Source organism: Microchirus variegatus, assembly GCF_963457635.1.
Source record: "Microchirus variegatus genome assembly, chromosome: 6".
Lineage (NCBI taxonomy): Eukaryota > Metazoa > Chordata > Actinopteri > Pleuronectiformes > Soleidae > Microchirus > Microchirus variegatus.
In genome coordinates, this window is record NC_139807.1 from 13,962,336 (window position 1) to 13,987,635 (window position 25,300).

General features: G+C 41.4%; 2 protein-coding genes across 2 annotated transcripts; both read left to right on the plus strand.

Moving 5' to 3' along the window:
• The first annotated feature begins 1,993 nt into the window (after positions 1-1,993).
• On the plus strand, positions 1,994-6,579 carry LOC310928923 (protein FAM53C-like). The gene is made up of 5 exons (XM_083891590.1): positions 1,994-2,030; positions 3,905-4,136; positions 4,222-4,282; positions 4,491-5,323; positions 6,154-6,579. Exons 2-5 carry the CDS (start codon positions 4,053-4,055, stop codon positions 6,400-6,402), a joined length of 1,227 nt encoding a protein of 408 aa, XP_083747716.1. The 5' UTR covers positions 1,994-2,030; positions 3,905-4,052; the 3' UTR covers positions 6,403-6,579.
• A 2,599-nt stretch (positions 6,580-9,178) lies between these two features.
• On the plus strand, positions 9,179-24,795 carry ctbp1l (C-terminal binding protein 1-like; the record flags this gene model as incomplete). The annotated part of the gene is made up of 10 exons (XM_083890639.1): positions 9,179-9,238; positions 10,964-11,107; positions 16,936-17,090; positions 18,121-18,265; positions 18,383-18,589; positions 18,873-19,087; positions 21,337-21,467; positions 21,562-21,689; positions 24,367-24,484; positions 24,609-24,795. The coding sequence occupies exons 2-10, from the start codon at positions 11,047-11,049 to the stop codon at positions 24,793-24,795; spliced, it is 1,347 nt and encodes a 448-aa protein (XP_083746765.1). The 5' UTR covers positions 9,179-9,238; positions 10,964-11,046.
• Between the last annotated feature and the right edge of the window lie 505 nt (positions 24,796-25,300).

Here is a 25,300-nt window from a genome sequence, read left to right on the forward strand (position 1 = left end):
ACTTGAACAGTCGTTTACGGTAACCGCAAACCCACAGCTCCAGGGTCACACAGGCTTCACACTAAACGATTCGTATCAGTAATAAACTGAATGAATGTCGAATCAATGTTTCAAGCGTGTATCAGAGTTATACAGTACAATGTACAGGAATTCTTATAATAATAATATTACAAAATGTAATCAATAATATTTTATTTCCCGATGTCCTCATCCCTAAACTTTGTGTTGACGTCGTATTTTGAAAACCGGATGTTGGGAACCCCATACACCACGTAGCTTCAGTACATTTACCATAAATGCAACAACACGGGCGCAGTCCAATTCTAAGGGATCGGCTGATGACAGAACACCACTATATTCCCTTTATATTCCCTTTAGCGCCCCCTTCAGTGTCATTGTGGTGGTGTAATGTATTCAGTTGAGACAAAAATATGAAAAGATTTGCTCGTTTTTTCGAAGTTTATCGTCTGCGAATTCCACACATGTTAATCTTGGATGTATTCATTTTTGTCAACAAGTGCAGCAGAGAAAACTAAGGCTCTTCCACAATCCATGAATAGTTTTTCTGTCTCGTCCTTTCATGAGCCACGCATGCATCAATGGTGGGTTTGGGTTTACTGTTATCGTTAGAGTAACACACAGTAATACACAGTAGCAGAAAGTAATACACAGTAACACATGGTAACACAAGAGCAGAGTAACACACAGTAATACACAGTAACACACAGTAATACATAGTAACACAGTAATACATAGTAACACAGTAACACACAGTAATACATAGTAACACAGTAATACACAGTAACACAGTTATACATAGTACCACACAGTAATACACAGTAGCAGAAAGTAATACACAGTAACAAACAGTGACACACAGTAACACAGTAGCAGAGAGTAATACACAGTAACACACAGTAATACATAGTAACACAGTAATACACGGTAGCAGGAAGTAATACACAGTAACACTTAGTAGCAGAGAATAATACACAGTAACACACAGTAATAAAACAGTAACACACAGTACTACGCAGTAACACACAGTAATACACAGTAACACTTAGTAGTAGAAAGTAATACACAGTAACGATCGGTAACACAGTAGCAGAGAGTAACACACAATACACAGCAACACTTAGTAGTAGAAAGTAATACACAGTAACGATTGGTAACACAGTAGCAGAGAGTATCACACAGTAATACACAGCAACACTTAGTAGCAGAGAGTAATGCACAGTAACACACAGTAACGATCGGTAACACAGTAGCAGAGAGTAACACACAGTAACACTTAGTAGCAGAGAGTAATACACAGTAATAAACAGTATCAGAGAGTACTACACAGTAATACACAGTAGCAGAGAGTAATACACAGTAACACATAGTAACAGAGAGTAACACACAGTAATACACAGTAGCAGAGAGTAATACACAGTAGCAGAGAGTAATACACAGTAACAGAGAGTAACACAGTAATACACAGTAGCAGAGAGTAACACAAAGTAATACACAGTAGAAGAGAGTAACACACTATAATACATAGTAACACACAGTAATACACAGTAACACACAGTAGCAGAGTGTAACACACAGTAATACACAGTAACACAGTTGCAGAGAGTAACACACAGTAATACACAGTAACACATAATAACACAGCGGGAGTAAAGAGAGTGATAGCAATTTATTTTATTTTTTCATTTTTGTCGGTTTTGATGAGATGCTGTCGCTTTATTTAGAAAGGTCTAATCGCGGGGCTGTCAATAGTACAAATAAGTGCAAACGAATATAAACACACTGTTCTAAATAAAAAAATTAAATAAACTGGGAAACACAAACATAAAGGGTTTATTTGAAGAGTATGTGGTTTAGTGATTTAGTGGCTGTCGACTCGTTATTCATTTTAGACTAGAGTATCACAACACCCTCTGCAGTGGTATCGTCCATGGGCTATATATACTTGGCTAACTGCGCTTTATCCGGTCCGCCGAGTGCAGCTTCGGTTGCTAAGGAACCGCTGAACGCAGGTAATACATCAGGACAGCTGTAGCATGCTAGCGTGCAAAGAGGCTGCGTAGCTAGGCTAAAACTTCAGCTATTTCAGACGTGTACATAATTGATCCTGCTTATTAACCCTTTTCGTAACGAAGTCTAGCAAGTCGTGGCTATAACATGGTTCAGTGACATATCGATAGCAAACAGGCAGAGTAACTGTTACCCTGTCAGCTGGCTAACAGAGCCGGCTAATAACTCGGTGCACCGCGGGCTGCATGGTGTCGCTGAGCTAGCCTGCTCTAAACTATCCACACCATCTTAATTTAACGAAGCTTCGTGTTTGTTTGTCTTTCCTTGGTAGTGTCAAGTGGTTATTTCCCAGCTAATGTCGGATATACTGTCAAGTTGTTTTTTTATTTGCCAATACTAACAGTGGGACACTAAGGCTAGGAAGATTGGTTTGCATGGCAGTAATGACGGAAAGTTCAGACACACACGGTTAGATTATGTCATCTTCCGTCGTTACTGAGGATCTGCTTCCTCTGATGGGGTTTATAGGCGGTTGACAACCTGCTTAGGAGCTGGAACACTGAGAACCCTAACAGCCATGTTAGCCTTCATGGTCTCAATCAGTGGTGTCTTGTGCTAGGTGCGTTCAACATCGCAAATACCACATGTGTAATATCGAATAATTAGCCTACAGTAAAGTTTAGCTCAAACTATCAAGTGATCGAGTTTTATATTAGCTGCACGTTAGAAAAAGCTCGGCCGTGTTGAGCAAATGGAGTCGGGTGTGCTTTCATTATCAGGTTGTGCTGCTGCTGCCACATGACGAAGTTCAGCCTCTGTCTCTGTCCTGATGAAGTCGTTTGTCCTCTGGCATGTGGAATGAGGCTAACAGTGTAGCACAAGCAGGAAGGCCCTGGGAGCCACATCTCACTACCAGCAGCAAGTGCTAAAGCAAATTATATTCATGTATAAGGTGTTTTTAATATTGGGGAGATGTCAAACACAAGTTTGAAGTAGCAGTTAATACATTGACTGGAATGATGGCAGCATTGAATGTATTACTATTTTTGGTGCTCTGTACTTTAAAAGGTCACCGAAAGGACTTTTTTCCCTTTCAGTTTCAGTATTATATGCACAATGTGCAGTGTTCTGCTCGGATTTCTTATATGAGCCAGTGTATGTTGATCAAGAGCTAAAGTAAAATCGGTGCTATTTTGATACACTAGTTATTCGTTTGAATAAAACTGTCTGATGGTCATACTCTCTGGTCTCACCACCACATTTTGGCTTTGCCTTGGTAACCCAAGCCATTGAGACCTGTTCACTGTTCTTTTGTCCCCCTTGCAAAGATACGATGGCATGCTTCCAGCCTCTTTTCCCATTCATTTTTCACACACTTCCCCCATCCATTCCCTTTTTGTCTATCCCTCCCCCTCCATTCTCTCCACAGTACACAACTCTGGTCATTTGTTTTTATTGAACCCAACTGACTTTGATTGCCATTGTATTGCCCCAAAGATTTTCACTTTGGCCATATTTAGCTTATTTTTAAAAAAAATAAAAAGTGGTCACGTTCCCAGAGCATGATGGAATGTGAAGTGTTTCTTTGTTCTGGGTCTCCTTACATCCATGTGTTCTTTCTGCCTTTTGTGAACATGAACTTCTGCCACTGCCTTTTTGTATGTGTCTGCTGTTGCATTTAAATCACAGCCTGGGTCTCATACATGTATTAAGAACACATTTACCCGTGCCACCTCATATCTCTCAACAGTTGTCTAATGTTGAAGGAAAACCCCAATATCAACTTTAACACTGTTCTCCAAGGCCTGACCGATGTCTATTCATTTCCTATATGCTTTTGTGCAATGTGCATGATGTCTCTAATGTGTCCCACTAGGTGCCCTCAAGATGTCGGCATAGAGAGCATATTGTCTGTCTGGCTGGTTGAGGTGTGGAGGGGACACCACAAAACCATGCCAGGATTTCCTCTGTCCTGATTAAATCTCCACATCATTCATGTTCATCCCTGGATTGTAGCTACAATTATGGTGACGCTTCTCACAGAGCAGCTTCGTAAGCAGAGTCTGGAGGAGCCTTATCACAAGGCTTTCTCATTCAGTGTGAAAGCGGTAAGTTTGAAACAAATTTAATCTTGTTCCCTTTTTCCAAAATTCCCAAAAAATTAACTTTTTTTTATTTTTGCTTCTGTTTCAGTCATTACCAGCAGTGGGCTCCAGTCCCACTCTTTCCTGGAGTGCTGGTAGATCAAGACAAGGCAAGTTTATTTGATAATTTAATGCAGCTTTTGGAACCCGGGACAAGTGTTGTGAATTAGCTTTAGCTAAAAACACTATGATGCAAGCATCAGATGACTGTTCAAACTTGTCTATGTTTTTGTATCTGTCCCTATCTAAATAAACCTTAATAATAATAACCTGTTAGTGGGGGAAATATGCCTCATATCAGTCTTTTGGTGCTTTCAGAGACCAGCTTAGCCACATACTCATCATTGAAAGGACAACATCCAGCTGAATCCTGTGGACATGGTTCCCTTAGGCCGACTTCCCACTCTGGAGTACATCTCCAGGGCATGAAAGTTTCCTTCACAGATGAGGCTCTCCAAAGCTCACCTCCACCACCACCTCCCAAACGCCACTGTCGGTCCCTTTCTGTTCCAGAGGACCTGTTTCAGTGCCGCTCTGCCTGGCATCCTAGTGCATCCAAGGTTTGGACCCCAGTCAAACGTGGCTGCCAAAGTGGAGGAGCATCTAGTTCAGGCTCTGCAGCCAGCTCTTTGCCACTTTGTGGTCCCAGTTCCTCTTTCACCTCTTCCTCCCTTCACTCATCTTCTAGTCCAACCTTTTTCAGCTTAGCGCTGTCCTCTGACTCTCCACTTCCATGGAGCTTCCCATGGGACCCCTGTGATACACTGAAAGGAGCTTGCTCTGCTTCCTTTCCTACTCCTTCCTCCTGCTCCTCTTCACCTGCCCCCCTGATTTCTCATTCTTTTCTCCAACGCCGCTTCTCACTCTCCCCAGTGCACATTCAGGACACCCCTGTTGTGCTCCTGCAGCGTCAGCCCTCCCCTGCTTCAGCTGTGACATATAGCTGTTCCGCCATTGAGCACCCAGCCCTTTCTCAATCTCCCACTTCAGCCTGTAGTACACCAACTTCCTCCAGGCGTGACATGCATCCAGCGCTGCCGCGATGCCACTCTCAGCCCTGTGACATGCGCAAACCTCGCTTGAAGAGGCGCCGTGATGCAGATGGTCTTCCCTATAGTAGACCAGGCCTGGACTTCAGCAAGATGACACAGGTGAGAAAGAAAACCACACAAGTCTTCTAGCACAGCACAGTTCGGCTTGGTTCCCTTGCGGTCATGTCTCCTTATTTCAGAACACAAGTGTAAAGTGACCCACGCTCATTTCCATATCCTCATCTCTCTCAGATCAGTGCTTTCATGTTTATGTGTTTTGTTTGTCTGCTGGTGCAGGACAGGACATTTCTACCAATCAGTAACAAAACAGATTCCCTGTTATTTGGATTAGATCAATTATTTATCCATCCATTATCTACTGCTTTATCTTCCACCAGAGGGTCGCGGGGGTGCTGTGCCTATCTCAGCTGATATTGGGGCAATTGGCAGGGTACACCCTGGACAGTTTGCCCATCCATCGCAGGGCCACATATAGAGACAAACAACCATTCACTCACACACTCACACCTACGGTCAATAGAGTGACCAATTCACCTAATATTATTTATCGTGTAACTGCTTAGTCAAAACGAATAACTAACCACAACTAACTGCATCTGCATTCACCAAATCTGCACTCATTTTGTGTTAAAATGTCCCTTTGTTGGTTCTCTTATACGTACCTACTGATTCAGACTCATTACCAAGTTTAAATGCATTTCTCGGCTGCAGTGATAATGGAGTCACTGCTGGTCCTTTTCTTGTCGTTCAGGTTATGCCAGCCTGTCATCCATGTTGACTTCCAGTGATGTTGTCACTACACTGCTTTTATTGAGATGTAGGACTCGGATAATTCAGAATGAGACTGGGCTCTGTTTTTACAAAGATGTTTAAGTGTAGAATCGTCACACAATACTAATGATTATTTCTCTCTTATTTCTTCACTCTAGATTGGTCATTGTGAGAGCCTAGCATGTGGCACAGGTGGCTGCATAGTTCCAGTGTCGTCCCAGGCAGAGCAATGCTCAGCCTTCTCCCCTGCTGACTTCCTGGGACGAGGCAGCATTGGACCACTAAGTGAGAGTGAAGAGGAGGAGGAGGAAGACGCAAGAAAAAGAACTGTAATAGATGGAGCACAGAAGATTGTTTTTGAAAGAGACTGCACAGAACTGGACTTAACCCTCATAGAAGAAAACTGACAGCTTGTTGGTGCTCCCCGTGTGATTAGACAATCCATAACCATGTAAAGCACACTAGTAAGGCTTTGTGCGCTCTTCAGGCAGAATACTTGGGAACCTTTTGCCCACCTATGGCTTACCTTCACAGGTTGTAATGAAGAACCAAACATTTTGGGTTATCTAATATGAAACTACAAGGTCAGGATTGTAACCCTTGAGCACTAGTTCTCTGATCAACGTTTCACGAAATGTCAGTGCCTGCCAATTCAACACTCCGTAGGGAAATGTGCATGAACGAATAAGCAAGTTTTCATGTGCAGTTTTTTGGCTAATATTTTATATTGATATAAGTCTTAATTAGTGTTAATTGTTGGTATGCCTCTTGATATGTTGCAGATCCTTATCCAAATATCATCACATATTGCAGTAATTTGCAATATTATTTGCTCACACGTGGCACATGAAATACACACTTAAGTTGGACAAATTGGATTTAAGGTGTGCATTTACCAGTGTCCCATCAGATACTATTTGTGGGTAATCGGTCTACATAAATGTGTGGTTCTTTGAATTTGAAAGTGTTGAACCACATGCATAATTCAAAATGTTATGCAGTAGTGCCAGGATAAATGTTATCCTGGCACTACTGCTTCCTAGATGTTTAAAAAATAAAAGCCAAAGACAGACAGGTGAAACTCCAAAACTGCACATTCTCTGGGAATTCAAATGTCACTGAGTCAGCAGAAACTGGTTTTGTAGAGATGTTTCAACTCTCATCCAAGCTTTAGCTTGTCGAGCTTGTTCTTGAACTGAATAAGCCTCTTAAAGGAGAAGAAAAACATCACAAAATCAGTGAGTCGAGTGGCTACGGATTCAATGACATTAGGAGTCCGGTGACCTGGATGAACGAGAGTCTACACAGACGCTCTCGGGAAGTTTACACTGATGCCACTGCAACAATGTTGGCTTGCTTACTGTCAGTATTTCACCAGATATGTCTATATTAATGCTCTGGTCGAACAAGATACATTCCAAGATTTTGCTGCAGTCCTTAAATTCTCTCTAACACACACACACACATACACACTTAATTCATTCATTACATCATCAAAGGTAAGGCCATCGGATAGGAAAAATAACCCTTCACTCCTTAAATGCATTCTTTTCTGTGGAGCCTTTTAAATAGCTTGGACATTAACGCACCACAACAGCAGTCTTACTGATGATACTGTAAGCTGACCATGCCTTAAGCTTAATACACAGAGTTCTTGGGGCTCTGGTCTTTTCACAGCCAGACATTTTTGCAACCTCCATTTGTGCTGATTCATATATTTTTGAACAAATAGTACATGCACTATAATTGTCAGTTGAATAACTGAGCTGATGCTGCAGCTGGACTTAAAAGGGCACAATGAAATGATTGTACAGTGGTTTGAGTGAGTGCACATGTTGAGCCATTTCTATGAGTGACAAAGACGGTGGTGACACAAGTGATTTGGTGGCCTTTCAGAAATGATTTTTCATGTGTTTTCAGATGGAAATATTCCTGTTGCACAATTTATGTACAATAAACTTTAATAGAGAATGATAATTTTCCCAAAAAAGTGTCTCATTTACTATTTTCACCATTATTTAATTTTTCGATTGTTTTCTTGGTTAATGGGTTATGCGTTTCATTCATAAAATGCAGGGAAAGGTGTAATATGTTAACAATTTTTTCCCCCAACCTAAAATTGAAGTCCGAAAAGGTTTGTACACAAACCAAATATAATGACTTTACAATCACAGAGGAGCAAATAACCCAGGGAACATAAACATTTGAATCATAATCTCATTTATTGGTCAGGTATGTGTGTGCATACAGGGAATTTGACTTTTTTCTCTCTCGCTGTGTACATGGAAACACGACTGATAAAAACCCAACAAATAAGTTAAGCAGTGATCCATCCATGCATTCATTTTCGCGCACTTTATCCTCCACAGAAGGGTCACGGGGATGAGCAATGGTCCAAAAAGTTAAAATAAAAGGTAGTAGTAATTCTGCTGTTCGTTTCAATACCAGGTTGTACTGTACACATACTGTTTGAGTTGAGTAAGAAAAATATATAGTGTAAAAATAGTTTGCTTGAGGTGGTTTAACACATATAAATGCTTGTATATTATGACGTACTGTATTTACAAACGTATGTCAGAATTTAAGAGGCTGTTGAAGGAAAAAAATGCTTCCACTGATTAATCCATTAACAGAATTGTTGGTGATTAATGGGCAATCGAGTGATAATTATAAATAAATGGTTTCAGCTCCACACGACGAGAAATTAAAAAGCAAATAAGAGGTCGGATTATTTGATTATTGTGACCCCTAGTGGCTGATTTCTGTATATTATGAATTTCTGTTAAGAACTGAACTAATTCTGACTTTTCTAGCACGTTAAACTATACAGAGAAAAATACAATTCTGTTTTAAGAAAGATAATTTGCATATATGCTATATGCATTTTTTATACATACATATATACATAACATATATAATTACAACCGTTTATAAACTTAGCTGTCTGCAAATACAATACATCACAATATATGACATTTGAAGTGTACACTTTGCGAGACTTGTAATAATCCGGATTGTGGAGGAAAAAAAGAAGAAGAAAAAAGTCTCTGCGTGTTTGTTAAACTCCGCCATGGGAGATGAGGGCGCTCCTTCCAGGTCAACGATGCTTTTTCACAGGCCGCCTGTCCCCTCCATAACCGACAAGCCACTTCCTCTTTTGTCTAATTTCATGGCGATCGGGAGAAAGGGAACACAACCGACGCACGCACACAGTCTCGGCACTCTTGAAAGAGTTTAATCGGGGTAAATAATTGACACATTTTGCAAGTTTGGTTGACTGGGTTATTAAATTGTCCTGCTTGGACACACTCACGTGGGCGATTCGCCTAATTTCATAGCAAATAGAAAAAAAATGTTCAGACTCTGGATCAGATATTTCACATTGTAGCGCCAATCGCTGATAACAAATCGGGCGAAATGGGCTCCCCCCTCCGCCTGCATCTCCCACACACGGCGGCACGCTACTTAACGGCGCTACACAGCTAACGTTAGCAACACTGCAAACGCCTGACATATATGGTTGTGGAATTACCTCCTTTTGACACGTTTCACAAGTTGGTAATAGTTAATTAACATCGACTATTGTGTGTGTTCGAGAGTTAGTGAGGGTGTGTGGTTTCGTTTTAATATTATCCACTTAGTTGTCAAATGTTTGTGTTTGGGTAAGCTAGCCATCATCGGCTAGCTAGCTCTCCAGCCATGTATTTAGTCAGCGTTAGCTCAAATCGCGACGCAGTTAATGTTATCTAAACTATATCTCAGCATAAACATGATTTTGTGGTAAGGCTGCCGGTGTACACGATTTTGTGTAATTTCTCGGTTTGCAAGGACTAGATAAAAGTCCACCATTCATTGCAAGAGCCCCGATAGCTAGGTTTAGTTAGCTAGCACCTCGGGCTGTAGAGTTAACGGTATGCTATCGAGGTCTCCGGTGTTTCCGTCAAGTTTCCTCTAAACTCCAATACGTACCCTAATATATTTAACTGTATACGCGAGTGGTGGTGGGTTTTTTATAACAATAAAGTTTACTTGACCTCAAAGTTGAACGTCATGTTTATCAACATTAACATGTGCAACAGGAAAGTACTAGCGACCAAGATATCTTCAGCAAACAAAACTGGACAGGGTTGTTCTATTGTATATTTAGGTAGTTTTATTATATTGTTATTACTATCGTTTGTGGTTCTCAAATTGTTATAACAACTACCACTTGAGAAAATATATCGAAGTACCACCATTATCTCAAACGTTAAAAGTACAGTGGTGTAAATAGGCTGAGCAAAGTCAGCTTCAGACTACCATAGTTTGAGAACCAAGTTATACAATTAAATGAACAATTCACAAAAATTAACAAAAAAGAGACAATCAAACACAGAATGAAGACTTAAGAAGTTCCATCCTTGCTTTGTAATTTTACATTTATACATTATGAATGCAATAATCCTTCCTTTATCACCCAAGCAGCTAAAATAGGAGCAAACTCATGGGCATCTGAAATGTACAGCTTTATTCTGTATGGAATCTGCTATTTTACACTCTTTGTATCTTCTTTTGCCTGAAGTATAATGTAATATGAATTCATCATGAAGTTGTTACTTTAACAAGCAACCCACATGACATTACATCTGAAACCACCAATATTTTCCATGTTTGCACTGAAAACTAAGTTGTGAACCAGACTGGCACATCATTTTTTAGGTGAGTGCCTGTCTAGTTGACAACTTGTTGCTGTGACAATTCTCTTCTCTGGAATTAATTTAAATAACTTTGTCTTTTACACTGATGCTTATTGGTGAAATTCAGTCTGATTTTATTTTTAATTTATGACAGATCAACCTGCTCGGACTAAATTTTATATCATATCTCCAGTCTGTTATTCATTGCATGAAGTTGTTGCTTTTTCTCATATGTGCTTGTATAAACATGTACCTTTTTTTTTTTAAACGACTCTTTCCCATTTGTGTTCAGGTGAAATTAAGTGGACATCACTCGAGGCGCTCCATAGCACTTGGATCTGTTTTTCTCTGTCCCAGGTTCAGACTGCTTAGTCTATGGCGCTGATGGACAAACACAAACAGGTCAAGCGGCAGAGACTTGACCGCATATGTGAGGGTAAGTTTTAATAATTATAAATAAAGTGAATGTAGCATGTAGCAGGCATGTCTTGTTAAAATAACACTATGTTGCTGTAGTATACAATTAAAGTGGATTCCTAAGTCTTTAAGTTGTGCGCAGTTCAGCATTACTCTTGAATTTGCTTATCCTGATTCTGGCTATATGGATTGCTGTGGACTATCATTATGCCACTCACATCTCAGTGTTCCTACACACTCACCAAACTTTACTATATCAAGGACAGAGCTTTTTGGTGTAAAGTGGATTACGACAGTTTAGTGACCCCTTCATCAGCTATTTTGTGTCAATAATTTTGAGAGAGTGTTGCTTTGAAACTTTTAGCAACCAGGCAATCATAAATACCCAAACAATTAGGTCATGAACATATGAAAACTATGATTTTACACCTGATTGCAAAATGTGCATGCTCTGTGTTGGGTCCACATCTAAAAACCAAACTGAATTTTAGGGATGCACAGTATTGGCACACTATCTATACTGGCCGACGTGGACTTCAAAATGTATTATTGGATATCACCAAACACACCAAAATCCCCCAATATGACTAATTGCTTAAACAGTTGGCGGAATACCTTATGTGTGTGCCTTCTCCAACTGTTATTTTATGTTTATATTTACATGTGCTGCGACATAACTATGTAATGTTGTTGGTATCGGTTATCAGCCTCAGCACCAGATATCATGCATCCCTAAAAGGGCTATCACTTTCCCCAAAAATCAAGTTTAAACAAATTTACAATGACCTTATAATTTGTTCAAACAAATTCAAACACCATCCATTCTGTCCAACCATTCATTTTATACCACGTTATTCTCCACATGTGGGTACCAGGGGGCTGGAGCCAATCCCAGCTGACCTGGGCAAAAGGCAGGCTAAACCCCAGACAGATCGGCAGTCCAATGCAGGGTCAACATATAGAGACAAACTACTTTCCACCCTCACACCTAGGCCCTATTTTATCTGTCAACCTGGGATCAAGTGCAGTTCTCTTTATTTACATTATTACCATCGGATGAGAACACACACACAGAAATTTATGTGCCAGTTTACTGAGACTTTTGACATTATTATTAGTGGGTGTTCAGTGCACACATGCATGGGGTGCTACCTGCAGAGACTAGGGGTGGGTCCGAATATAAATTTGGTGATCTATCATCGTTCCTCGTGCAATTCGAGAATCAATACGCCAGGACAGATATTGATATAACAAATTAAGGCACTCTAAAGTAAACAGTCCCTGCCAGTGTCACTTGCCGGACATCACTACTACATACTACTCCTCATGATGGCATGATGCCCCATCCACGTTCAGTACATAGACTTTATGCACTTGGTTCTCTATGTTGTGAATGCAGAAATCCTGTACTTTTAATTTTTCATGCACATTTTGTTTTCTTCAGCTGGGCAGGTATCGTGATGTATCTCTATATGAATCACTTGCAATATATTCATCACAGAATCATTGTATCATTATCGGTATCGTGGACCATGTCTATCGAATGGTGACATAATTCCCACCCCTGGCAAAGATTGCATCTCAAAAATGTTCTAGTAGGAAACCATGTGTGTGCCTTCTGCTGGATTATAAGGGGTACCTCTTAAATAGGCGCTAATTAGATGGCAGCCTTATTTTAGACTAGAAAAAAAAAAAATTCAGCTGTTGGCAGTACAAATGACCATTCTAATTTTAAAAAAGTTTTTCAATATTTAGTTTTGGGCGATTACCACTCTTGCTTGCACCGTTCATCTAATTTAGTAATGTGTCGTTTCTGATCATTTGGACCTTCTGCTGCGCAGTATACCATTTCATACCAAAAACTGGTATTTGTATTATTTATTTTTTTTAATGAAACAAATGTTTTGTATGGTATGACAAACGAAACGTGGCACAGCAAAACACTTTTTTTGGGGGGGTGCTTTTAACTGCTGCACCACACATACTAAGTACAAGCACAAGTAGAGCTGCAACTAACGATTTTTTTCATAATCGATTAATCTGTTGATTATTTTCACAATTAATTGAGTAAACCTTTGGTCCATAAAATTAAAAAATGTAAAAAAAAAAAAAAAAGGGTAAAAAATCAAGTTGATCCGTGTTTGTCAAACCTGGAAATGATGATGTTCTCGAAAGACTTGTTTTGTCCACGAACCAAAATGATTCGTTTTTTAATTATTTATTTGTCATATGGAGCAAAGAAACCAGAAAATATTCACATTTAAGAAGATGAAACAATCAGTAATCTTGTTTTAATCATGGAAAAAAGCTTCAAACTGATGAATCGATTATCAAAATAGTTGATGATTAATTTAATAATCGAGTAGTTGTTTCACCTCTAAGCACAAGTAACTGTGTTAGTGTTTGCAGCAATGAGGACTTTACTTCATCAACTTGGCAGAAAACACATATTACAGTACCAATAATCTATGCAGTTACACACACACTCAATTGCGCTGCTTCCTCTCCCTTGCTTGACCGCGAGCAGACGCACACATTCACACAATTGCGCCACTCCCTCCCTCCCTCCTGTCGCTCAATACGAGCAGACACACACACTCAACTGTGCCTCTCTCTTGCTAGAGCGGTCATTCATGCTCATGAAATTTTGAAAAATACCATGATATACATTTTTGGTCATCCTGCCCAGCACCATAATAATTACTTTTATTTTATCCTCTAAATGTATTTAAAAGTGGGAAAATGTAGTGTTCATTATAATATATATATTTTTTTTATTTTAGTTGAATAAAATACTCATTGGAGTACCAAGTACCTTTCATATTGAATATGCTGTGTTCATTTTCCGTCAAGCTTATGCAGTCATGACCTGGACACTAAAGATTACAAAAAGAGACGGTATTTTGAGCTGGAGGAGAGTAGACGTAGATGTAGATCAGACATAATGGTGCACTAAAATGGAGGGAACAGTCTGGGAACGTCTCAGGAGACGGGTGAGATAGAGAGGACAAGGTGAAGGGTCGTGGGTTAGGGAAACGGGCCAGCTGTCTCTTTAAAAAACGACAACAGCCCAAACCGACCTCGGCCTCAGCCTTGGCTATGCTAATGAGGTTAGTGCTGGTTGGTTGGCGCTCAGTGGAGCCACATGTGATTGGAGGTTGGTCATGGGGGAGGTGCTGGGCGTGGATGACAGCTGGGATCCAGCCAGCCAAGAGCAGGCTGACAGAGAGAGAGAGAGAGAGAGAGAGAAAAGCAATAGAGGGAGAGTGAGGCAAGAGAGGGAGAGAGAGGAAGACAGGCCGGCAGACTTCATAATGCAAGGTTAGGCCCTGTGCTCATGTGTTTTCTATTTTGGTATGTGTTTTTGAAATGTCTGAACCATGGAGGGGGGGGGGGGGGCGGGGGAATCTAAGAATTGGGTGTGGTGCAGCTCCGTGTGTGCAGTTTCTCTTTTATGTTCAGTGCAAATTGGTGTCGCAGCAGCGTTGAGAAGGAACTGAATAACCAAGTGTGTGTAGCTGCGTCTGGGTGGAGTACCGCTGCTTGCTGCATTATCATCGTTTGCTGCCCCTCCCCCCACACCTCTTATTCCTCTAACTGTGGCCAGAGGGAGAGAGGAGGAGGAGGAGGAGGGAGTGAAGGGAAAGAAAGGGAGGAGTGGGGGAGAATGAATGAATCACTGAATGAATTGTATTGTGTGTGCGGCCATGCTTTAGCTTCGTAGGCCCTGGGTATACCACTGTCTTTTACTCATGTTACTCTGTATGTAGTAGGCCTGCTTTTATGTTTCCAGAAGTATTTTTCAATGAGTGTCTTTTTGACTGAGGCCCCTTGGGTTTTTCTACATAGTAAGCACCTCTTTGTGCTTTCAGTTTGTTTCTGAAGGCCTGCTAGCATTCTTGAGCCTGTTGCAATGTATGTGAATGACAATGCTAAACTGAGCACATCAGATTTGTACCAGACTGTATGGCTTTCTTTCAGTTCTTGCCAGAGTACATTTAATGCATGTATTGGGATCGGGAAATGATCAGACGCTAGGGGAAGTGCAAATATTTGTTTTCCATCCACGGCTACCAGCTCCCATCTCGCCATTACCTCCTGCCCTCTGCCCAAGTAAATGTTACAGCTAGACACACTCCCCCACCCTGGGAGGCATAACACACACCTGTCACGCAGCAGGGACAAGATAGTGTGTATTGGTGCATGTGTGGGATTTGTCCAAGCCAATAACTGCTGACAAGGAAATAGGAGAGCAAGGGAAAGGTGTAAAAAGCAGTACTACTATAACCCTTAGTGTTATGTCATGTATTTTAGTATTTTAATACCAATTTGCTGTCCTAAATTTGCAATGGTTTCTTTTTTAAGTTGTAACAGTTCTCTGGTAAATAGCCACAGTGCCCATTAGTTATACGTACAGATTTTACCCTAACGGTAAGGAAGGTGCAGAATCAGAAAAATAGGAAGGAGAGACTCTTTCAGACGGGAGAATTTGGGTCATGGCTAAGACCCCCACATGAACCCCCAACACACTCCCTCACCTCTGCCTCCCCCCAACTCAGTGTGTGCTCTGCTCATACTGTTGATGAGGTCAAGTTCCCAGAATTTGAAACCTGATCAAATGGGCTGTTTGATTAACCTGAATGTGACTTTCACCTTATGAAGAGACTCGAGAAAAAAGATTTAAGTAGAAAGGAGATAGATTGATGGAGTCTTCTTGTATCTTGTGGGCTGCACACATTCCTAATCAGAGCTAGAGTTTAATATCAAGTAGGCCAGGATGCTGGACACACTCCATTTCCCATCACAGATATAGTTACACATTACTTTTGTGACCAAATACGATAACACACACACACTCTCTCACTCTTCTTGTGGTGCTGCTGGAGATGGAAAATTTGGAAGAAACGCCATAAAGTCAGAATTATTATTGTCTAAGTGCAGCAGATTGCCCCATTAACTTGAGTCACGTGTGAAGGGGGGTTTTGTGTGAGGGTATGATGACTTGCATCACATGGGGGAGTCTAGACATGAGAACAACAGACTGTAGAGTAGACTTACCTCCAGCTAAATTTTAAATGTAGAGAAAGCACTCAGACAGTGCAACCCTAAAAGCTCCTGGTCCATTTTCAGATTAGGGGTGGGTGATGTGGGCAAAAAAAAGGATGCTAGCGAGAGGTCATGTGATCACGTAGGCCCACTAGTGGTCATGTGACGCTGACTTCTGCTCATTCCTGCAGCAAGGATGGCTTCTGCTTCAGTAGTTTGGTACGGTACATATTTTGCTGCGTTTCAATTAGGAATAGTACCAAAAATAAGCGTCCATTTTTGGGTAAGACCGACTTCACCCATGACAGTCAGCTGATTGGGCACTGGAAAATGTTACCTTGCGACGGATGCCACAAACCGAGCCGGAAAGGAAGCTGCTGGATGTCCTCCATCGTTGACCTTTGTGTTGTCTTCTGTGTCACATCCGATGTCGATGTTCGTTGTTGCATTAGCATGTCACACTTTGAATCGTGCCGATTACGCTGTCGTCCACAGCCTACACCTCGTTTACCAACACAAGCCTACTCGAGGGCTTTCCTGTTCCAAACCGTACCGTTTAGCTGAGCATTTCAGAAGTCTAAGAATGAAGTAATTTGTGTTATTTCTTACTTTGTGCAAAGCATTTGACTTTTCTTGTTTTGATAAATACAGTGTGATAATTCATTGTCATTTTGTGTCATTTTATCCTTAGCCCAACATTAAACATTGCTCTTTTTAGCCCTGGATTTATGTTGGTCCTTACTTATTTAGCTGGTTTTATTAATACCTTAACCATAAGCTATTTTCCTCCTTTTCGACCAGGTATCCGACCCCCTATCCTGAATGGACCAATGCACCCACGGCCCCTGGTGGCCCTGCTGGATGGGCGTGACTGCACTGTGGAAATGCCCATCCTTAAAGATGTGGCTACAGTAGCCTTCTGTGATGCCCAGTCCACACAAGAGATTCATGAAAAGGTAGAGGAGACATTTGTACATTTATCCACACTTAATTACAAAATGCAGCCTAAGGACAGCAATTTCAGCTTGTAGTATTAAAGTAATCCAGCCATTCCCAAAATTAAGTGTGCCAGGGTCCACTTTGAAATCTGAAAATGAACCTTAAATCACAACATAATCAACACACAAGTCCAGAACAAGAATTCAGTGTAGATAATTATTCAGTCCACTTAACTTTATTTGTGAACTTGCATATCTTTCAACACATGCATGTTGTTATTACAGCTGGTCTCCATGTAATAGTTCAAATATTAAGCTTCACAACAAAGTGCTCACTTTTAAAGTGCAGCATTATCCAGCAACATGAAGAAGAGTCTGAATTAATTTACAAATTGGAATTAACATATTCACATTAAGTGCAAATACTAAACTGTTGACTGACAATATTTAACCCAACATCGGGATGAAGCATTTGACAGGCAGAAAAATTCACTTGAATGTTTTCATGCCATTCACTTTCATATCCTTCTATTGGTAACGAGAATGTGTTCCGGTATTTATTTGACCAACAAATACGGTGACCCCTGCTATACTGGGCCAGAACACAGTTATTTCTGAAGAGCTCTGAACTGAATGCGTTAGTTTATATTGAATTACCTACTGTCAGGGGCTGTGGCCCACACTTTGGGTATCGCTGAAGTAACTTGTATGTATATGAATGTATTTTCATATTCATCCCATATAACATCAACCTGCCAAGGGACTACAGGCGGAAATTGGCTTCAGGCTACGACCCGACATATTTATATTTGAATGTTTATTAATATGCATTGTCCCTTTCCTTAAATAAATATTAATAATATATGTTTTATTTATAAATTAATTTGGTTTCTTTGTGTCTCCAAAATACCAGCTGACAACTTATAAGTATTTAGGCATTCTTTTGGACTGTTGTCCATGTCCCTTGTATAAATTGTGCAAAATCGTCATGTTCGCTGCCTTTTAGTATGAAGAATAGTTTGCATAGTAATGCATTCTTTCTTTGTAGGTGCTAAATGAGGCAGTGGCTGCCCTGTTGTACCATACCATCACTCTATCCAGAGATGATTTGGAAAAGTTTAAAGGCTTACGTGTAATTGTGAGGATTGGCTCTGGCTTCGACAACGTTGACATCAAAGCAGCTGCTGAGCTAGGTGAGCTAAGTGAGCTAACCCAGGAAAACGCACAAATGTTTTTTCATTATTCCTCATAACCGGTGCCGTTTGTCTTTGGTGCTTATGTTTTCTCCTTCCTTCAATCCCTGGATGCAGGCATTGCTGTCTGTAACGTGCCAGCATCATCAGTGGAGGAGACGGCCGACACTTCGCTATGTCTCATCCTGAACCTGTACAGGCGAGTCACCTGGATGCACCAGGCCCTCAGAGAGGGAACCCGAGCCTCCAGTGTGGAGCAGATCAGGGAGGTGGCAGGTGGAGCTGCTCGTATTCGTGGCGAGACACTGGGAATAATCGGCCTGGGTGAGTGAAGGACATGAATGGTGTGGTTGGATTTGTTGTGGAGCATTATTGTCACATAATCCAGTGGTGTCTTTGATTTGGGATTGAATGTGACATTTGGCTAAGTTATGTTTGGGAATTTTGTGCCAAAGCCCTTCAGAGGATCAGGTTAATTTAAGATGACAGTTGAACTGTCAGCTTAAACAATATGCTGTGGGAATTGTTTGCAATTTATGATTTATGTTTTGGGTCTTATAAAGTCAGTGCATGTATGTAACTTTGTATTGTTTTTTTTTCCTTGAAGGGCGTGTTGGCCAAGCAGTGGCTCTGCGGGCCAAGGCCTTTGGTTTTGGCGTGATCTTCTATGACCCTTACCTGCCCGATGGCGTGGAGCGTTCACTAGGACTCCAGCGCATGGCAACACTTCAGGACCTGCTCATCCACTCGGACTGCGTGTCCCTGCACTGCAGCCTTAACGAGCACAACCACCACCTCATTAATGACTTCACCATCAAACAGGTGCTTAGATTACAATCAAAATCTGCAAAACACAATATGTCTAGCACAAATTCACATAAAACTCTTTTCTTTTTTTAAGGTGTTTATCAAAAGTTAAGGTGCACCTATTAGATCTGTCCCAAACGATTATTTTTCAAACAATTTATCTAGTGACTAATTTTACGATTAGAGTGTGTGCGCACCTGCGTGTCTGTCTGCGTGACTCTCTATTGAATGGAATCAATAACTAGACAACAACTGTCTAACGTAGCGTTTATCTTTGGTTTACTACTGCGACTGCTTGATAAACGAACATTTCAGGGCGGGGAAGGGGGAAAATTAACAGCGCATATGGAGTTTTGCTGCCATCCTGAAACAGCGATGCAGGGTGTTTTTGTTTCAAATGCTCGTGCATTGCTGTTGTACTGCTGTGGAACGCCAAAGTATCCTATTTGCATAGTCTGCAAACAACCGCATTGTTAGAAGAGTTAAGGGTAAAAAAAATTATAGTACTTTAATACTTTTGAAGACTGTAGACGTGTTTTTGTGCCATTTATTCCTTGGTGCTCCCGCTACTGCTTGCCGCTGCCATTGTTATGAATTCTTGTTCTGTTTTAAATTTGCGTGTCTCCGCGAGTGGCGACTAGCGTTCTAGTGCACATTTACCGCCACCACTGGACTGGCGCGAGAGTTCATCTAGTAGGTTCCAAACGTCGATGCAAAATATTCATCTTGACGAATTTGACTATTACGTCGATTACGTCGACTAGTCGTCCCAGCTCTAGCACCTATATTCGCTTAGTTGAACATACTGTAAATCAATAGCCTCAATCTGAACTCTGTTATTAGATTGTCATAATACAGTCCTTCATCTTTGTGTCATTAAGTTTTATCATGGGAAAAAGGTTTATATATCACACTGCACATCTGATCAGGCTTTGATAAATGTGGCAGCTGATCGTAATTGAATACCACACCCCCATATATTCATGGTTTCGAGACCTCACATCTTGAGTTTACGACGCTGAAATATGGGTGAAAATAAGCATCATAGGGTCAGAATTCTGAAATAACTATGTGATTCTGTTTGTCAGCCTGAAATGTGGGATCACGGGAGTTCAGAAGGCAACAGTGTGGGGTGAAATCACCGCTGCCATGCACAGCAATGCTGTCGACAGAGTTTTGAATATTTAATGTTTGCATTTCTGACATTGCACAAGTCATATCATATCATCAGTCATCAAATGTATTGCCTGATCGGATCTCAAAATAGCCTGCCAAAATGCGTGTTACTGCGCTTCAGCTAGACCTGTCAGTCAGCCTGTCACTGTTTAAATATTTAAACATGCCACATTCACAACAAACGCACATCTGCAGTTTGAAAGTTTTGAATGTATTATTAGTCCCCCCCTTTCCCCTGTGCAGTTTGTGACGAAAAAGGTGTTTACCCATGTGGCCCACCCCTAATTTAGACGACAACAATAATTAGCTGATGTACTTTTAAATTTTGAGTTGAATAGTTTGAGTTCTTAATTGTTGCTAACAGATTATATGACATACAGACACAATGTTTCAGGAAAACAACTCTCACTTCAGCATTCAAGTAAAAGACGTAGAAACATTGATCTATGGGTAAGCATTCGGATGCTCTACTGCAAGGTAAAAAAAAAAAAAAAGCAAGAGGGACCTGCCATTAAAATGTGTTTTCTGTGATGAGGTTGTAATCGGATGGCGCCTGACCACTTGTTAGTACAGGTATAAATACACCCAAGGACAGATTGTTATCCAATCTGCCAAACCACTTCTGGAGGTGGTCGAAGACACTGAACAGAAGTGTAAATGCAACCAGTCTGATGCAGCTCTGCTGTACCCACAACTACATGAGTGGAAATACTTTGGTGGCTCCGAGCAGTCTCTCCTCTGCTTTATGTCAGTTTTCCGCTTCAATCACAATACATTGAGTGATGCTCGACATTCTAATAACTGGCCATTAGCTGACATTGTTGTGGTCTGTGATGTAATTGGTCATTCAGGAAACAACTTACATTAAGAAGCTGGAATGGGGGCAAATTACCATCTAGCATAGTGGAGCTGGACACACTTGATTCAATGAATTGATTTCCTGTTAGTGTTTGTATACTGGGTCAAGGACAGTAGTCCAATTAAACTGCATGGAAATGTATTTACTGGCTGTTCACAGGTTGAAAATATATATGTGAACATCTGAATATGGAGGTTTCATTACCCATTATTGTTGTATTTTGCTGCAGATGCGTCAGGGAGCTTTCCTGGTAAACACGTCAAGAGGGGGTCTAGTTGATGAGAAAGCATTGGCTCAAGCCCTGAAAGAGGGACGGATACGAGGGGCTGCCCTGGATGTCCATGAGACGGAACCCTTCAGGTAATATGAGAAATCCCTTTCTAGTCATGTGCCCACACAGATATGCGTGGTATCATCTTCACCTCCCCTCTTTACCTTTCTCCTCCCTAAACAGCTTTTCGACAGGCCCTCTGAAGGATGCTCCCAACTTGATCTGTACCCCGCACACATCCTGGTACAGTGAGCAGGCCTCTGTGGAGGCTCGTGAGGAGGCAGCCAGGGAGGTTCGGCGCGCCATTACTGGTAAAGTATAGTTGGGAACATTTGAATTTCTAGTATCCAAAGCAAACAAAGAACAATGTGCTGAACAAGGCAAACGATTTGATAGGAGTTGTTGATACTGCCTGAAAAATGTTGATAAAATTGTTGGAAGCTAATAGTAAAATATAAAGAAAACGGGGAATTAATATTTGGGAGTTGCTGCCTCAAGGCCACAGTATACTTCTCCAAGTGCGTAACCACAGAGACCCCTAAAGCCTTCATAGTTCTCCGTCGTGGTGCCGGATACGCACTGCAATTTTCCGCCCGATCAGTAGGTGTCGCTACACAAGGTTGTTGTACTTCTTGCTACAGTGAGCAATGGCGTCGGAGAGAGACTGTTGTTGTTGTTGTTGCAGCTGAATAACATTGAAACAAAGGCTGTTTCTCACCTGAAATAAATATTTTTCTGTCGTGGAATGCAGTTTTAAGATCATTTGAGGCAAGAAATTGCCCATTTCGAGTCTAAACATGTGGTTTGTGTATCAAGACGTTGTCGGCAGTGATCAGCTCTGCCTCTGTGGATGTTTGGTGCGCACAGTGGCCGGCACAGAGCAGCGTTATCTCGGCCTGTCCTGAGGACCAATCACAGCTCTTGCCGTTTCCGTTGTCCCTTGACGGAGTGACGATCACGTAAAAAATATTTTGTGCAGCTGGAGATGATGGAGAGGCTCTCCGGCAACGTAGAGGGGTCTCTGTATCCGATGTAGAGCACTTTACGCAGGAGTATGCTTTGGGCTTTAGCCTTCCAAACTAATCCCAATTAATCCTTGAAAGTTTGGGAATTTGAAAAAAAGAAAAAAAAACATTTCATGGCCCTGATAATTGCCCCAAAATGAAATCCTTGAAAGATATTCTGACGAATGTGATGACATTTAGTGATGCACCGAATCAAACTTGTTGATGATATCCGATATAAATGTTGCCGTTATGGCCGATACCGATATTTACCGTTTTATATATGTATATATATATATATATATATATATATATATAAAAAACATATGATGTATGTAAAAAAAAAAAAAAAAATTCTCAGATGATAGCATTTTGTACAGACTGGAAAATCATGCAAGCTGAATTTTTGGCTATCTTCCTTTATTTTCCAAACATTTTACCTCCAAATAACAAGGTTACTGGGCTACCATAAAACACAAGTAACCAACTAGAATGTTTCTAGAAACCTTTACCACTTGTAGCAAGTGTGTAGTAAATTAAAGTACAGGTTAACTCCCTCAACTCACAAAACTCCTGTGAGAGAGTTTGGACCATAAATGACAGACTCAAGATTGTAATTTATACAATGATAATAATTTATAATATTCCGACAAAGTCACTTTATCAAACTACATCTTGTTGCAGCATCTTGATTTTCATGCCTAACTTTTGCTGTATGTGTCTCAGCCGAGAGGTGATGAGTTGAGTGGTGAACATGTCTGTCTATTTTCCTTCCAATAGCCACACAATCAGAAATGCTTCGCTGGCTTAACACTCCATCATGCACTGCTCGCTGCAGCGTATGAGCCATGCAGCCCAGGCCTTTAACGCCACACTCCGTTGTCCATTGCTTTCTGCATATTCCATGCATTGTCGCGGAGCACAACATGCACATCTTTGCACGTCTTTTTTCATTTTCATGCAGTCAAAGTGCTAGCGATGTCAGCCCGCGTATGTGATCCTGCAAACTCTTGTGCATGCATCTCAAAGTTGTCATCAATCCACTGAGCAGTAAGGCTCAACAAACTCCTCTGACGTTAGCAGCGTTAGCTTCCTGCCATTGTTTGTGTACCTCTTGGTGGCGGTTTTTCAAATGACATATCAAATTTGTGGTGTTGAATGACTTGACGCGGCATCTTCCTCGCATCACCTTGACTTTCCAAGTGTTGCACACTGCTTTTCGAGTATCTTCTTTCGACATCGAGAAAAAACGCCCACACCGCTGATATTTTTTCTCCTTTTTAGTTCAACACACCACAATCCTGTGCGGTGTATGCGTCACTGACACTGTCATGTGCCCAAACAAATGCCCTGTGCCCTCCCCCTCCCTTTACTGACACGCATACACAAACAGCAACTAGACGATATGAACATCGGTTGTAAAAATCGTCTCAGTTTTACTCATCGTACCGATGCCGATATATCATGCATTACTAATGACATTATAATACACTTACTATGAGTCACACGAGGTTGATGACTTGTTGCACTGCCCATCTGTGATGCCTTTTCTAACCTGAAATACTTCCACCTGCTGCTTTTCAGATGCTTTGTTTGCCATTGATTTCTCACAAACAATGGTTTAGTTTGACTGTGTCCTCTATTTCACAGCAAATCTTGACGTTATGGTGAAGTTCTTTAAGTTAAGCTGTTCTTACAACCGGCATCAATGTCTTATTTTTCGGATGGTTTCAACATGTCCTCTGCTGTTCCATGTGGTACTTATTCAGACAGTGTGATGGGCTTCCAGGCTGTATTGTTTGATTTCAATCATGTTTTTTAGGCTTGAGTTTGGACTTTCTCACCCATGTTCAAGCAGAAATGCTAATTTCGGATAAAAAGTGACAGCCCTCATGGCTTTACTGTTTGTTTTTATATTTACAAATGACGTGAAATGTGAAACGGCTGCTGTCATCAGAATTTAATCCTCTATTTTCTTCTGTAGGACGTATCCCTGACAGTCTTAAGAACTGTGTGAATAAGGAGTACCTGATGGCAGCCTCTCAGTGGTCCACTATGGAAGCAGCCACTGTTCACCCAGAGCTTAACGGAGCCACTTACAGGTGTGTGTAGTGAATATCAAAGATGTGAGTGGACATCAGACATAGGGTCTGCGGCTGAACATGAGTCTGAAGGCAGTAAGAGTGAGCTGTCACATGACTGATGGGCTTTCTGTCCCTGTTTCAGATTTCCTCCCGGTCTGATCAATGTTGCAGCAGCAGGTGGTCTCCCTGGAGCAGGCACAGGGGTTGAAAGCATTGTTTCAGGCTCTCTGCCACATGGCATTGCCCCAGTCTCTCACCCTCCTCATGCTCCCTCCCCGGGGCAACCTACGAAGGCCGAAGCCGACAGAGACATCCCCTCTGACCAATAGCCCCCCCTGCCACCGCCAGCACATTCCGTCACCAATGGAAATCACCCCAACATCAGACACAACCCACAACCCCTCCAGTAAATCGGGCAGCACCAGTTTGACCTGATGTGGATTTACCGTCTTGGTCTTCAGATCACATAACCAGCCCAGGAGTGACTTATCCCCATCTTCCCCCTGCATCCCACCCACATCCCTCCAGAACACACAGACGCATCCCTCCATCCAAGTCTTCATGTCACTCTCAAACCCACCCGCTCACCCACCCCTCTGCCCTCCACTTACCCACGTCAGCAATAACTGTTCTCAAGGATTCAAAGATTGGATTGGTTATTTCCTTAGTTGGCTGTTGTTTTAATGGAAAGATGATCTGTTGTGGTTCTAGATGTTAATGTTTTGTTTGTAAAAAAGAAAAAAACACAAAAAAATAGCATTTCTGACATGAGGCTTTACAGTCTCCTGCCTCTGGTAGTTCTCCTATGACTCGGAACATGAGGCACCGAGGCAG